The 17274-nt window shown below is 35.9% G+C and overlaps 1 protein-coding gene across 1 annotated transcript in view; it reads right to left on the bottom strand.

The window, feature by feature from the left end:
- Window positions 1–16920, bottom strand: part of LOC130929336 (phospholipid phosphatase-related protein type 4-like) — a 38735-nt gene extending 21815 nt beyond the window's left edge. Inside the window, exons 1-4 of the mRNA XM_057856420.1 lie at window positions 16520–16920; window positions 9189–9374; window positions 6875–7004; window positions 2474–2669 (exon numbers count right to left, since the gene is read on the bottom strand). Coding sequence (XP_057712403.1) covers window positions 2474–2669; window positions 6875–7004; window positions 9189–9374; window positions 16520–16600 — 593 coding nt within the window. The 5' untranslated portion in view covers window positions 16601–16920. The remainder of the gene's footprint in view (window positions 1–2473; window positions 2670–6874; window positions 7005–9188; window positions 9375–16519) is intronic.
- Between the last annotated feature and the right edge of the window lie 354 nt (window positions 16921–17274).

Genomic DNA, 17274 nt, shown 5'->3' with positions numbered 1-17274 from the left:
AAAAAAAAAAAAATTGGGGGGGGGCGCTACTTCGCAGTTTTTCCACTTATCGCGGCGAGTTCTGGTCGTCATTTACCGCAAAAAACGAGTGCTCATCGTAGTACAGTATGATAATAACAGTTCATACAGATGAAGTTTTGCTTAGAAAAAAATACACCATTGTTTAAAAAAAAAAAAAAACAGACATTGTAAGCATTTACTCACAATGTTACTCAGTACTTGAGTATTCTTTTCAACAAATACTTTTTTTTACTTGTATTTGAGGAGGACTTTAAACACACCTAAGTTTACCTCAAAGTCTATGTTTGCCCTTTTTATAAAAGGCCAAAAACACCCATAAAAAAGGCTCAGGACCTGAAGGGTTAAATTATTTTAGTTTAAAATATTATTTATCATACTATTTCAAATTTAGCAGGATAGATGTTTATTTTACTGTATTTAGTAGGGCTGCCAAAATTATCGCATTAACAGGTGGTAATTAATTGCTTTAATTAATCACGTTAATATATTTGACGCATTTAACCCACATGCCCCGCTCAAACAGATTAAAATGACAGCACAGTGTAATGTCCACTTGTTACTTGTGTTTTTCGGTGTTTTGTCGTCCTCTGCTGGCGCTTGGGTGCGACTGATTTTATGGGTTTCAGCACCATGAATGAGCATTGTGTAATTATTGACATCAACAATGGCGAGCTACTAGTTTATTTTTTGATTGAAAATTTTACAAATTTTATTAAAACGAAAACATTAAGATGGGTTTCAATATAAAATTTATATAACTTGTACTAACATTTATCTTTTAAGAACTACAAGTCTTTCTATCCATGGATCGCGTTAACAGAATGTTAATAATGTTAATGCCATCTTGTTGATTTATTGTTATAATAAACAAATACTGTACTTATGATCTGTATGTTGAATGTATATATCCGTCTTGTGTCTTATCTTTCCATTCCAACAATAATTTGCAGAAAAATATGGCATATTTTAGAGATGGTTTGAATTGCGATTAATTCATTTTTAAGCTGTAATTAACTCGATTAAAAATTTTAATCGTTTGACAGCCCTAGTATTTAGTACTATTTTGTATTTAAAATACATTGCTGATAAATATTGTTTTTCCATGTGCTTATATCACTCAAATATGTACCTAATTATTTCAGGTTTGGGTACAATTATAATAATGTAATTATTAACAAAATAAATCAGTTATTACATCCCAAAAAAAGAATTAAAGAATGACGGTTATCGGGCCGGCTGACTCTACCAATGAGGTGTCCTTGTTTTTTCTGTGTTTTTTTTTTTTTTTAATAGAGAGTTGGCAACCCTACTTGTAGCCACATCAACCTTAATTGCTAATGCTAAGCTAACATGTATGTGAAGCCGTCTCTCCACGGCCAGTGTTGTCAGTAACGCGTTACTAAGTAATTTTTGATTTTTGTTCATTTCATTATTTTTTGTTGTTTTATTGCTTTACAACTTTTATAGACAATATTTTAACAGCTAGGTCTTTATTTTAAATGGGAAGTTCAGAATTTTTGACATTAGGCGTTATCTTGGAGTTAGCGGGGGTTTATTTACTCGTTGGAGTTGATTTGAACAAATTCCGTGCAGTTTGTCAGTTATTTGCTAGTTTCAGGGCTCCGGGGTGGCTAAGCTAGCGCGAGTCAATGGTGGTTGAAATCAACTCCATCGACTAATTAAACCCCCGCTAACTCAAAGATTAAGCCTTATGTCAAAAATTCAATTACATGCGATGACATTTTTTTGTTGTCATTTTTATGTTGAGGCAGCAAAAGGAGAAAAATTGGTAAAAAGTAACTGATAAGTTACTTTTAAAGTAAATTAGTTACTTTGATAATAAAGTAATCAGTAAAGTAATTAGATTACTTTTTTTTAGGTATAATCAGTAATCAGTAATCAAATTACTTTTTTAAGTAATCTGTGACAACACTGTCCACGGCCATAATCTCTCTTTGTTGATGCTTACCTGTGTGGTGCGCAATTTTTTGCCTCCCATTACTGATTCTTTGTAGAATCAGCCGAAACTGATACCACACTTTTTGAAGAAAAATATATTAGTAAATCCTAAATTACTGTAAAGTAATTGCTTTTGAATGCGCAACGTTCGTGCATTTGCTGCTAGCACTCCCACTTTAGATGGATTGGACAGCTAATAGTGATAAACTATTTGGGGTGACGGTTCATCAAGAACAAATCTTATTTTTTAAAACTCACTGGCTACCATTGACGGGGAGATACGTCCAATCCGTTCGAAGTGGGAGGGTAGCAGCGAGTGAACGTTCATTTGCTGACACCCTTCACTTCAAATAGATTGTACGTCTACTAGTGATAATATCAGAAGAACAAATTACATTTTTAACTGCCACTAACGGCCCTAGACCGATAACGTCATTCTAGTGTCGTATTGATACCGATACGGAAACTCGCATTAGTATCGGTAGCAATTTACCTCCCAGCAATGATGAGCGGAGTGTCTTGTCCGGAACAAATGTCTTCCAGAATAAAAGCTTCATCACAAGTTGATACATTTATGTGCGTTAAATTGGGTTTGCACACGTCCAGCCAGTAAGGTGTGTGCTGTCCAGTCGAAAGCTGAAAAATGTCCGTTATCAGCGCGGTTACACACAGGCCGAAGATATGGACCCCTGTGAAAAATCAGGAGAAGTTTGATTCCGTTGTAGTAAAGGGAAATAGTGTTTTTGCTAACATGCTAATCAATAATCAGAGACATGTCTGCTTCTATTGTTTTAGTACAGAACGAAACAAATATATTAAAACCATAGTGTAACCAACAAAAAAATACTGTACCTTCTAACATAGACTTCATAATATATTGACGATTCAAGAGCAGTTATTCTCAAACACACGCAGCGAACTAATTCCGGATTAAGATTGAAAAAGTACGAAGCTGTACCGCATAAAAACAGGAAGAATTGTTTCAGGAGTGATTTCTTCGAGGATTCAAGGTAATTATTATATTTTTCGTACCTAGCATGCATTTTGAAACGTTGTGAAAAAAAATCAATTGGAGAAATTAGCCGCTACGGCATGGGGTGGCAAACCGGTCCTCGAGGGTCGCAGTGGGTCCTGGTCTTTGTTCCAACTGACCCAGCACAGATAGTTTAAATAGTTTATCCAATGAGGTTTCAGCAGAAATGAGAAGCACCTGCCTGCAATCAACTGATTGCACTGCAGATTGGTGAAAATCTGTCCTCTTAAAGGGTTGCAACAAAAACCCGCAACCACTGCGGCCCTTTGTGGAATAGTTTGCCCACCCCTGCGCTACGGCATACTTGGCAAAATTTACGTTAAATAAATGCTAACTGCCCGGCTTTTTAACCAAGAATCAAGACTGTTTTATGTTCATATCTATAAAGAATTCAGAGATTTAAGGATTTATTCGCAAGAATTTTCAATGTAAAAAGCTCTTTTTAAGGCGGACACCACATTGGCTTACAGACTAGCATCATACTTTGACATATTACGTAAGATAAATGCTAACTGCCCAGTTATTTTGCTTTTAACCAAGAATTGAGACTGTTTTACGTTCATATCTATAAAGAATTCAGGGATTTAAGCATTTATTCATAAGAATTTTCAACATAAAAAGATCTTTGTTGTGCATTGAACGTATAATGATGTATAAGGACAATAAAGGGCTATTCTATCCTATTCTGTTTTCAAACAATGCAGAATTGCACTTTCATTTCACAAGAGCAATAAGTGTATTCAAAAATAAATAAAAATACCTGAACTTACCCTCATACAGTGTAAAAAAAATATGAAATGAGGAACAAAATATATCAAAAGAACAATTGGCTAACTTGCATTGCAAAGGTCCGCTAGCTTAAATGCTATAAAATGCTAGCGTTATTTTTTTTAACTGCTCTCAACAAATCATTCAAACAAATACTCCCACAAAAATCTGCTAAATACACTTCTAAACTAAATAACAAATGCATACACAAACATTTTAGCTCAAACAATAGCATACATTATGTTGGTCTTAACAGGGAGCAGCTGGATCCAGCCATGTTAGATGAGTTATGTCATATTCACTGTTGCCACTATCCACCCAAACGAATAAATAATTCTCATGGAATTACTCGAGTTAATCGTTGCAGCACCCGTTTACATGATTCCTATTTCATAACACGTAAACGAAGCAGCACACAGACAAAGATTTTGCTCCGCCAGCACTTCCGAAACAAGTCCTCTGGCGCGGACTTGTCGCTTAATTGCACAAAAGCGTGGCTTCAGAAGAGCACCGTCGCGGGATTCGACTTACAACTCCATGTCATACCTGGGAAAGGACACTAAAAGAAATCAATGGAGCTACACATAATGACTTTAAAAGCTAACTTAAAACAGATGGCACTAATTACAGGTGGCGGCGCATTGCTTTCCTGCCAGGCTGACTTGGCAACACCGACAGCCAATTACAAGAGCAATCCATGCGTGAATGCTCAACTCTGACGTCACGTCTGGGCCAGAAGCCTGCTACATTCGGCTAAGAATTATTCCAAGATCGATCTGTATCAGCTGATATACTGTAATTTTCAGACTATAAAGCGCACCTGACTATGAGCCGCCACCCACCAAATTTGACACAAAAACGGCATTTGTCCATAGACAAGCCAGACTGGACTATAAGCCGCAGCTGTTCTCACTGTATTATGGGATATTTACACCACAAGATATAACCGGTAACACTTTATTTGACAGTGGCATCATAAGACTGTCATAAGACCAAATGAACCACCGTGAAGCTTTTCAGCCAATTGTTTCAAAGCTTCATGGTGGTTCATTCTCATTGCTTCAAGAAGCTTCATTTGGCCATCACTGCTCCCTTGGAGGAGACAGTCAACCTCTGTTGTCACCTGCTGTTAACACTGTTGTCGTCCAACATGCCTCCTAGCGTGCATTGCAGCGCTACAGATGGAAATAACATTTAAAATTTATATTCTGTGCTCATTAATCATTACTTTAGTTACTGTTCCAGTTGTTTCATTAATTGCTAATTATGGTATTTGGTAACACATTTTTTTGACAGTGGCGCCATAAGACTGTCATAAGACCAAAGGAACCACCATGAAGCTTTGAACCAATTGGCTTCATTGCTTCAAGATGCTTCATTTGGCCATCACTGCTCCCTTGGAGGAGACTGTCAACCTCTTATGCCACCTGCTGTAAACACTGTTGTCGTCCACTGTGCCTCCTAGCATGCATTGCAGCGCTACAGATGTAAATAATCAAAATTCAAGTTCTGTGCTAATTATTTCTTCAGTTACTGTTCCGGTTGTTTCATCAATTGCTAGTTAAGGTATTTGGTAACACTTTATTTGACTTTGGCGCTATAAAACTGTCATAAGACCATCACAATTATGACATGACACTGCCATGAGCATTAATGAATGCTTATGACAGATGCCATTTTGTGTCATCTGGCAAGTTATCTCACTTTTGAATGGATGTGAAAGATCCGAGCAGGAGATGGTGATATAATTTGCTGGATGACACTTAATAACATCTGTCATAAACATTCATTAATGCCCAAGATACTGTCATGTCATTATTATGGTGTTTTTTTGGCAGTCTTATGATGCCACTGTCAAATAAGCTGCACTAGATTATAAACTGCAGGATTCAAAATGAGGGAAAAAATTAGCAACTTGTAGTCCGAAAATTACGGTATTAGGATGACTGTTATTGTCATTGTTTGGGTGAGGATCTTTTTCCCTCTTGCGGTTTAGTGTGAAAATAACATGTAAAATGATCTAATACAGGTAGCCCCCGGGTTACGACGTACTCGACCTGAGCGATTTCGACGTTACGACACCGGAGTCTCGTCCGCCATTTTGTCTCCAGTTGTTTTTTAGTCGCATAAACAGTACCCTATTGTCCCTCACAGTATCTTATTTTTTTCTTTACTTTATTAATATGACGTGTTCTGTCCTCACTAAACGGGAAGTTGTTCAGCTTTACAGACATCAATCAAGGCAGTTGTGCTTTTTGAAGCTTTTGGCTTCCTTCACTTTTGACAATTTGTAAAGCTGTAACACATATGTACACTTACGTTCAAAACGACACACATTTTAACAGTAAAACCCTTGACACAAAAGAACTGGTGTTCAAACATCCATAGAGTCTGATCAATATGGAAACTTAGTAGATTAATTTGCCTAGAAAAAGTATTATAACGTATTTACAATTCTCATAGCAAATCGCTTACGCGTAACTTCACGTAACTCCACAAACTGTGGCTTTAAACTTAAATACAAATGCATACACACATATACAGTATATTAGCTGAAACAACTTACAGCCTTATGTGGGCCAAACCAGAGCGCAGCTGTCCTTTATCCATGTCAAACGTCTGAATCTGTCATTCAAGGCGACAGTCCAGCCAGACCCACCGCTGCCACCAGAGGGCAGTGTATCCTCCATCATCAAACAAAATACAATAGTTTTTGGGGTACTCAAAGGGTTCCGACTTACACAGAAACTCGGTTTACGTCGCCAGTATAGGAACAGAACTCGTTCGTAACCTGGGGACTACCTGTATTCTTCTTTTTTTCACATACATGAGCATTATGTAGCACATTGTGGTGTGTGCACTTCATTTGTTGCATTTATAGTCAAACGAAGTTACACTATTGCATTGCTGCGAGCAGGGATGATCTATCATCACGTTTTATCTTTCGTATGATGAATGATTTTTAGTAATATAAAGTGAAAAAAGCTTCAAAAAACTTTGTACAATCAAATTTTGGTGTACAAAAGCCTTCCTAATTCGAGGTACCACTGTAGTAGTATTCTGTGGCTCAAGTTGCTGAAGGCGTTTCCTCACCAATGAAGCGAACAACTCTGCGAATGTAGGAGTTGAAGTTACAGCCCGCGGCGCTGATGTTGGCCTCAGTCTGGATGGTCGATGACCTCCTGGATAGATAGCAGAATAGAATAGCCTCTCCTATTAGGATCTAAACAAAAGAAAAATAATCATTCATTTGGCAGCTCAGCTAACTGCCTGACATTCACAATGATAGATGAACAAGATCTGCTCTTAATATGAACTATTTTTACATTTAGCACATGGTAAAGTAGCCATATTGCCACTTACAACTGTCAAACTAAGGGAACACATCAACATCCTGCTACTGATGTAACTGCTTTAATGTTATCTCATAAATTTATTTATCGGTGCCCATCGACGGTGACAGACGTCTAATCCATTTGACCCAAAACATGTTTTTCCTTTTATCTCTTTAATGCCTGACTTTATTTTGAAAAAAATATATACATCAAAAAGCATTGGGGAACTACATATAGAGTATATGAAAATAATAATATATATTACTTATTTCAAATATCTCAAAAAAAAAAAAAAAAAAGAAACTTCTAAAAAAAAATTTTTAAAAAACAAGATTTTAAAAAAGCAAAAGAATTAGAAGAAAATGTAAAAAAAAAAAAAAAAAAAAAAAAATCATTAGTATTTTGGTATTTAAAACAATTTAAAGAAACCATTTTGGGGTAGATATAAACAGTAAATAAAGAGGAGGTATTTATGAATCCATGCCATCTTTTTTTAAATTATTTATTCATTAACAAAAACAAAAAAAAAACAGTTATTACCATCATATAGCATTTAAGCTAGCAGATTTTTGTTATGCAAGTACCGTATTGGCCCGAATATAAGTCTGCCCTGATCATAAGATGACCCCCCTCTTTTTCAAGACTCAAGTTTGAAAAAATACTTTTTGAACACCAAATTAATTTTTATACAGAAAATAATCACAGTACAACTGAAACAAATGATTATAACAATATATTAGAGAGAAAAAGCATGTTATTTTGCCTCATTCAAATCTTAATATCAGAACATTTAAATATGTAAACTAAAATGCGATCACATTCGTAAATGAATGGCTTCTGGTTTTTGAAATGTAAATAAACCAATCTATTGTGATAAAACAACAAAATTGCAATAACTGCATTAACCAAAGTGAAGTCTAACTGTAACTGCAGTCTTGAAACAAATCTGAATAAGGAAAAACATTGCAATAAAATAATGCAAACTGGTTAAACTTGAGAGTAGCTGAGATTTGTCATGACAGAACATCGCTTGCTTCAATGATATCTGGCGCCATCTAGCGTCGTGAATGGGGAGAGTAGCTGATCTGTCATGCCAGAACATCAATTCAATGATATCTGGCGCCATCCAGCATCGTGAATGGGTATAATGTCTGGACCGCGAATATAAGACGACCCCCTCTTTTCCATTGTTATTTCAATGCAAAAAACACCTTCTTATATTCGGGCCAATACGGTAATTGGCTAACTCGCATAGCAAAAGTCTGCTAGCATAAATGCTATAAAATTCAAATATTTACAACAATTGGCTAACTTGCATAGGAGAAGTCCGCTAGCTTAAATACTATATAATGCTCATGTTTACAACAACTGGATAACTTGCATAACAAAAGTCCATGAACTTAAATGATATATAATGCTAATGTTGTCAACAATTGGATAACTTGCATAACAAAAGTCCACTAACTTAAATGCTTTATAATGCTAATGTTTACAACAAATGGCTAACTTGCATAGCCAAAGTCCGCAAATTTAAGTGCTATATAATGCTAATGTTGAAACCAATTGGCTAACTTGCATAGCAAAAGTCCTAGCTTAAATGCTATATAATGCTAATGTTGACAATTATTGGATAACTTGCATAGCAAAAGTCCGAAAGCATAAATGCTATATAATGTTAATGTTTACACCAATTGGCTAACCTGCATAGGAAAAGTCCACTAGCTTGAATGCTATATAATCCTAATGTTTACAGCAATTGGCTAACTGCCAGAGCCCTAGATACAATCTTCTGGTACGCACCATAATGCTTAAATTTATTTTATTTCTGTCGATCTCCCTTTAGGGGGTCCGTACTCCAAAGCTTTACGTATATTAGTTAATTCATTGGCTGCCACTAACGACCCTAAACGTCCAATCCGTTTGAAGTGGGAGGGCTGACAGCCAATGACGAACGTCCTGCTAGCGATGACCTCATTTCGATTCGCGGATGACTGATGATCGGACACCACGTGATTAGCATAGCATACGTACATACTGTAGCATCTAGCGTGTTGTAAGTGCATTCTACTCACGGTCGTAGTAGGAATGGCAAAAGCCAAGCTGAAAAGCAGAGGCAGAGGACAAACTTCTTTTTGCGGTGTGACATAGGGTAGAGAAAGACTTTTGTCATTGCAGCTGTACCCAGAATGCACTGGTTGGAAAAGATCGGTTAGCTCCAGGAAGTAGAGACTGATGACCGATAGCGCTAGAATAGGTAGCTGCGATAAAAACAGACACAAACGAACACGTTAAAGGTATAAATTACATGAAAAAAAATCACTATAATACCATCTCCTGTCATTATTGCTGTAAATAGACATGTTGGCCAGCAGATAGCGCCCAAATTGCTACATATTACAATTCCATGTCATAGTAGTAACACCAATCGGCCTCAAGATGTCCCTACTGGCTCTTCCGTCCAACCGCCCAAGTTTATTTTTTCTGCATCTGTCTTTAATACTTTTAGTGTTATTGACTTACCAATTTTGTTGATCAACAAAAGCAAAACATTTGACGGGAAAAATTTAATATTGAAACTCAAAACAGAAAACAAACGTTGTCTATAAAATTGAGGAAGTTGAAGAAATCAATTGTTTAAAAAGAAAAATTAGAAATCTTAAAAACAAAAACAACCCGGGTTGATAGATCCTACAAATCATCAAAAATAACTATTGGCTAAAATTTAAAACCAGCTCTTATTAAAGTACATTACGCTTCCTTCCGGTAGGTTACGTTACGCTACGTTACTCTACGTTACGTGAAGCTACGATATGTTATGCTATGCTATGCTAAAATTAGGGATGTAGCAAAAGCAAAATTCTTGGCCAAAACTGGCCAAAAACAAAACAAAACTGAAAGACATATGCATATAATTCATTATTTATTTATTTATACAATTTTATTTTATCTTATTACTTTCCGATTATTACCCCTTGCCTTAGCATTGGTTCTACAACCCTGGACGCTTGAGAAATTTAGTTTAAGAGGTCTGAAACCTTTTAACTCTTTGACCGCCATTGACGGCGACATACGCCCAAACCATTTGAATTCAGGGGCTTGGATGTCCATCAATGGCGGCAAATGAGTTCATATATATATATATATATATGTATACAGTGGTATGAAAAAGTATCTGAACCTTTTGGAATTTTTCACATTTCTGCATAAAATCACCATCAAGTCTGATCTGATCTTTGTCAAAATCACACAGATGAAAATACAGTGTCTGTTTTAACTAAAACCACCCAAACATTGAGAGATTTTCATATTTTAATGAGGATAGCATGCAAACAATGACAGATGGGGGGAAAATAAGTAAGTGAACCCTCTGCCTAAGGAGACTTAAAGAGCAATTGAAACCAATTTTTAGCAAACATTTTAAGTCAGGTGTGTGCCCAATCACTGATGAGTGGTTTAAAGCTGCCCTACCCACTATAAAACACACACCTGGTAAGAAATGTCTTGATGAGAAGCATTTTCTGATGTGCATCACGGCTCGGTCAAAAGAGCTGTCTGAAGACCTGCGATCAAAACCATCTCTAAAAGTCTGGATGTTCATCTATCGACAGTCAGAGAAGTTGTCCATAAATGGAGAGCATTTGGTACTGTTGCTACTCTCCCAAGGAGTGGCCGTCCACCAAAGATGACCCCAAGAGTTCAGCGCAAAATACTCAGAGAGGTTAAAAAAAGAACCCTGGAATGTCTGCTAAAGACTTACAGAAATCACAGGCACAGTCCAATATCTCTGTGCACACATCAACTATACTATATGTAAAACAATGGCCAAGAATGGGGTTCATGGGAAGACTCCGCCTAGGAAGCCACTGCTGTCTAACAAAAACATTGTTGCTCGTTTAATGTTCGCAAAAAGGCACTTGGACACTCCACATAATTTGTGGGCAAAATATTTTGTGGACTTATGAAACCAAAGTTGAATTTTTGGGGGGTAACACCCAACGTCATGTGTGGAGGAAAAATGGAACAGCTCACCAAGTTACTTAAAGCAGACACTGTTTTTTCATCCGTGTGATTTTGACAAAGGTCAGATCACATTTAATGGTGATTTAATGCAGAAATGTGAGAAATTCCAAAAAGGTTCAGATACTTTTTCATACCACTGTATGTATATATATATATAGTATATATCATATATCATTACAAAATAAAAAAACATATATAACTATATATTTTAAAAAGTGTATTCATTTTTCTTGTAGTTTAACTCCATCATATCATTCTGAAGCACAATGTTTAGAAATGTCAAGCTATAAGCTTTCATTTATTGATGGAAGGATGATTTTTCTAGCCCTTCTTTTGTCTGTCAGTTGCTATGTGCCCGCATTTTATTTCTCACTCTGTCATATCATCCTACCCGCTAAACGGCTGCTAGGCAACTACGCGGACTGAATGAGGTTTATTTTTGTATCCGCGCACTCCGGACTAGATCCGCCGAAGTAGGAAAATATCATCCATGTAACGTACAGTACGCTTACAACGAAGATGTGTGTAATTGTAAAAATTGACGGCAACTGACAACTAGTGCTGTACGATATGGAAAAAATCGGCGAACATTCCTCGGCTGTCCTTCCAATATAAGTGAATTGAACGTCGATCGTTGTCAGTGGCAGGGAATGAGTTCATTTTACGTCACTTCCGAGTCATTTTAAGATACTTACTGATCACTTCTTGTAAATTTAGGGTTATTAAATGTTGTTTTTTGGCATATCCGCATCGCTACCTGTTAGTTTTGATGTATATTCTAACTGAGGAAAAAGTTAGGACACTCTACCACCTAATAGCTATTGTTAACCCGTGTTGCTGAAATAGCTTCAGTGAGACGCTTTTTTGTAGCCATCTATTAGGGTCTCCTAACTTTTTCCTCGGTTAGAATATGCATTTTTGTTGATAAATTTGGTTTAATGAGTAAAACAATGTTTTGTTTTGTTTTGTTTTTTTACCTGCAATTAAATCACTTTATTTCCCAGAAATAAAGAAAAACAAGATCAGACATTGATATGTGAACATTTCTAAATAAAGAACTGAATATTTCATGGGTTGTCCTAATTTTTTCACATGACTCTAACTGTGGACACAAAAGTGACCCAAGCGCAGTATTACATGCACTCGATAATTCAAATTTATGGTTTTACGGCACCAGTGTCAAAATAAAGGCATGTGAAATATATATATATGTATATATATATTAGGGGTGTCAAACGATTAAAATTTTTAATCAAGTTAATTACAGCTTAAAAATTAATTAATCGTAATTAATCGCAATTCAAACCATCTATAAAATATGCCATATTTTTCTTTAAATTATTGTAAGAATGGAAAGATAAGAGACAAGATGGATATATACATTCAACATACGGTTCATAAGTACTGTATTTGTTTATTATAACAATAAATCAACAAGATGGCATTAACATTATTAACATTCTGTTAAAGCGATCCATGGATAGAAAGACTCGTAGTTCTTAAAAAAAAATGTTAGTACAAGTTATAGAAATTTTATATTAAAACCCCTCTTAATGTTTTCGTTTTAATAAAATTTGTAAAATTTTCAATCAAAAAATAAACTAGTAGCCCGCCATTGTTGATGTCAATAATTACTTACACAATGCTCGTGGGGGCTGAAGCCGATAAAATCAGTTGCACCAAAGCGCCAGCAGAGGGCGACAAAACTCCGAAAAACACAACAAGCACACATTTCACTGTGCTGTCATTTTAATCTGTTTGAGCGGTGCATTTGTGCGTTATTTGCGTCAAATATTTTAACGTGATTAATTTAAAAAATGAATTACCACCCGTTAACGCGATAATTTTGACAGCCCTAATATATATATTGATATATATATTGATATATATTAAAAGCACTTTAAAATTATATCGGATCATATTAACATCGTTTTACATTATCGGTTTGGGGCGAAAATGCATGTTTCCTTCAAGGGAATTTAAAAGCCACCTGCCATTGTACAAGGGCTGGTCACGGCTTAGCACAGCAGTTATGCTTATTGACCATTAGATGTCTCCAAAGTAAGATGCTTGGGATTTCTTATGTGAGTGTTATCATTATTTATTAAAGCATCCAGTGGGGCATCACGATACAATTATATATATATTAAGTCCGCTCGCATATATTAGTATCTTTTTTTTAAGTTGGGCGATATCAGGATATTTGTTATGCTTTAAAATGTCATTGTCTGACAACTCTAATACAGTATATATATATATATATATATATATATATATATATATATATATATATATATATATATATAATTCAACAGACAAATTAAAAATAGTTCGGGGGCTTAATGCGCCATGAATCTGCTATGGCAGCATATTGTTCTATCAAACACAACAGTTGTTTTGGCTTAAAATACAGCAGTTTCTTTTAAAGAGGGGTGCAAGAGCAGAAACTGCTTTTTCAGCCTTGTCTGTGTTTTCCGCCATATGGTGGCTGCTAATTTCCTTACAGACTAGCCTCATAGTTTGCAATATTTAGGTAAAATAAATGTAAGTAAAATAAATGCTACCTGCACGTTTTGATTTTTTTTTTTGCTTTTAACTAAGAACTGATACCGTTTTACATCCATATTTATAAAGAATTCAGGGAGTTAAGCATTTATTCACAAGATTTTTTAACACAAAAAGCTCTTTGTTGTACTCAGGGGGCTGCCACAATGTCTTAACTAGCAGCACATTCGCCATATTTACATAAAATAAATATTAACTGCCCGTTTTTTTTGCTTTTCTTTTCTGCTTTTAACCAAGAATCGAGACTGTTTTACATCCAAATCTATAAAGAATTCAGGGATTTAAGCATTTATTCACAAGAATTTTATACAGAAAAAGCTCTTTGTCTGTGATTCCACTCGGTCAGCTTTGACGGCCTCGCCAACAATACAGGCCCCCTATTTATTGCCCCCACGTCCTGTGTCCCGTCAATACGTCATGAAGTCTATGATTACATATGTATTATTGTATATAACTATATATATTACATATATGTAGTATACTGTAAAAATGCTGTACATACATATACATATACATATATACATATACATTATATATATATATATATATATATATATATATATATATATATTTATATACAGTATATGGCGGAAAACACTCAGGTGAGTTGAAGTTCCGCTCTGAGAACCCCAATTTAGCCAACTTTCAAAATTGTCCGATATGCATGTGTGATACATCATTGGAAAGTTTAAAATCTCAATTTTCTGGGGGAAGAAAAATTTTGAGCAGGAGGGCATATTAAAAAAAAATAAATACATTTAAACAGCAAAACCCTATCTGGAGGTGAGACCACGCGAGAACAGAATTACAAACGCCATGACTTTAACGAGATATTATCGCGTACCTACTTTGTTTCGATCCAAAAACTCCATGTAGCATGTATCACTGAGTGTCAAGACACAGCTGTGAATGGCCACAGCTGGATTTTTGGGGGATTTTATGGGTGAAACATGGTAATATAACAATGGTCGCGATGCAGAAATCGCAGACATCAAGGACTGGTCAAGATTTTGTTTTTCATATATTTACCCTTTTAACTTTTTTTTTTTTTCAACTTTATTTTTGTTTGGATCAATTATTTATCAGATAACATATCGGAGAAAATGCGACAGAAACAAAAAAAAATACAATTAAGCGATAGTTATGAGGTAGATATCCGTGAATTTTTTACAGACACCATTTTTTTCATTGTGACATAATTCGTTTAAAAGTTTAGAACATGTGAGTGAATAATTTTTTTAAGTCGTTTTTTTTTTTTTTTAAAGAAATATGAGACATCAATGAATGATTCTGAGCTAAAAACGACAGACATTTTTGAATAATAAATATAATTAATTACCTTCGTTTTATGGCTAGTTTGAAACAAAAGCGGTTGCGTGACGTCTCTAAATGTGGGTTTTCAGGGTAAAATGGACAAATTAAAAATAGTTCAGGGGCTTAATGTGCCATGAATCTCCTAGGGCAGCATATACACATTTTGTTCGATCAAACACAACAGTTGTTTTGGTTTAAAATACAGCAGTGTCTTTTAAAGAGGAGTGCAAGAGCAGAAACTGCTTTTTCAGTCTTGTCTGTGTTTTCCACCATATATTTATATTACATATATATTTTAAATTTGAACTATTTCACTGGTGTTTTTTTTTTTTTTTTTTAAATTACAAAAAAAAAAGGAAAAAAATCCTGCAAATGATCCAAAATTAACTGGATAAGATCCAAAATGGACAGAAAGTGACCCAAAATAAATAGGAAGTAACCTATATGATCAGGATTAGTGATGCACGATAATACATTTTTCAACCGATATCGATAACCGGTAATTTCCTGCCCCATCCACCCGATAACCGATAATGTCACGCCGATAATTCTATTCAAATATGTATGTAAAATTTTTTAGTATACAAAGATCAAATGTTACTGTGCAAAAATTTAATTTAGTGCTATTTTTTTCCACATAAAATGTGAACAAGTAGTAAATTCCAACAACTAAACAATGGCAATGACGTTGTGTAATGGTAAGCTTTTGGCAATAATTACTTAGAGAGTAAACACACAAGTTGCACAAAAATGCCTTTAAAAGTAAGCCATTCCTAACATATATCACATTACTACACAGCAAAAACACCTCCTTAAAACTAGCAGCATTGGACAAAACTGTTGATTGCGCACATTTGGAGGCTAAATCAAGTATATAATTATCGGATTGCATTATCGGTTGAATTTCGTTTTATCTGGATTATCTGTGTGACGTCATAATTGCCATTATCGGACGATAATGATCGGTGACCGATATTATCGTGCATCTCTTATCAGGATATATGTAAGTGCAGTATGAATGAGCTTCAGCGTGAAAGCCCAGGGGCCGAATTTGACCCAAAGGCGGGCCGCTTTGGGCCCGCGGACCATATCTTTGAGTTAAACTAGCTCCATGCAGCTCGCTTTTAATCGTCTTGCTATCGATACAACTTGACTGTGCGGAGTCATATTACTGAGGTCAATCGAGGTAGAAAATGGATGGAAATATGCCAGCTTATCACCAAAAAAGCGACATGATATTCAGGTATTAAAATGGACTTTTTTTTTTTTGTTTGCATTTCGGTTTTCCATAAACTGCATCCCCGAAATTGAGTCAGCCTCAAGAAGGGCTTACTTAAACTCATTTGAATGTCAATGTTTTACTCCTCTTTAACACACAATTTGCGATAATCAGTCACATCAGTCATGACCTACTAACTAAACGTTATCTGCCAATCTGTGATTGTTTTATGATGAGATGATAGATAAGATTTTTTTTTTTTTTTAATGTCAGATACATACTAACCTCTACAAAATAAAAACATGGCAGCAGCGTTACGCTGTCCTTTGTCTCCTTTCCAAATTTTAGACGTTCCAGGGTTGTCATCCCGATCTGCTGAGCCTCCCGTTGCCGAGAAACAAGGCGCTCTATTTCTTGAAAAATTCTCTCCTTTTCCCCGCAAAAAAAAAAAAACAGATTGCCTTGGCGAGATGGTGACCTAGAGCTGACGGCGCTCCTGCGTTTCGGCTTTGGCTGTCCTAAATGCGTGGAATTGCATGTGTATCATTGGCATGACGTCCAAATTTCCAACTATTATCGTTGATCTCAAGTCCGCTGCGTGAATAAGGAATGGCAGCTCTTTGCTTACTCGCAAGGGCTCCGCTCTGTTGCCATAGATCGGTTGGGCTAACTTGCGGCCGATACTAGCCGCGCGCGCGCGCGCGTGCCCACGCACTCACGCGCGTGAGCAGACGGTGTTCAGCCTTCACTTGTTCTAAATCTTGCAAAGAAATGCGCAATTTCTTCTTCATTGACGGTGATGGACGTCCAATCCATTTGAAGTGGGAGGGATGGAGGAAAATGTACAAATGTACTCATTGCATCTTGGCCAGAGGAAGAATACATTTTTAACTCATTGGCAATTGTTGACTGGGATTGACGTCCAATTGCTTTGAAGTGGGAGGGATGGCAGCGAACGAAGTATGGATTGGACGTCTACTAGTGATAAACTCATGGGTGGGAAGGTGTATCCTTGCCATAGGAAAAACAAATTTCATTTT

This window comes from Corythoichthys intestinalis, chromosome 14 (genome assembly GCF_030265065.1).
Source record: "Corythoichthys intestinalis isolate RoL2023-P3 chromosome 14, ASM3026506v1, whole genome shotgun sequence".
NCBI classification, from domain to species: domain Eukaryota; kingdom Metazoa; phylum Chordata; class Actinopteri; order Syngnathiformes; family Syngnathidae; genus Corythoichthys; species Corythoichthys intestinalis.
The sequence above is the reverse complement of the archived record's forward strand: the minus strand, read 5'-3'. Positions and strand labels throughout refer to the sequence as shown.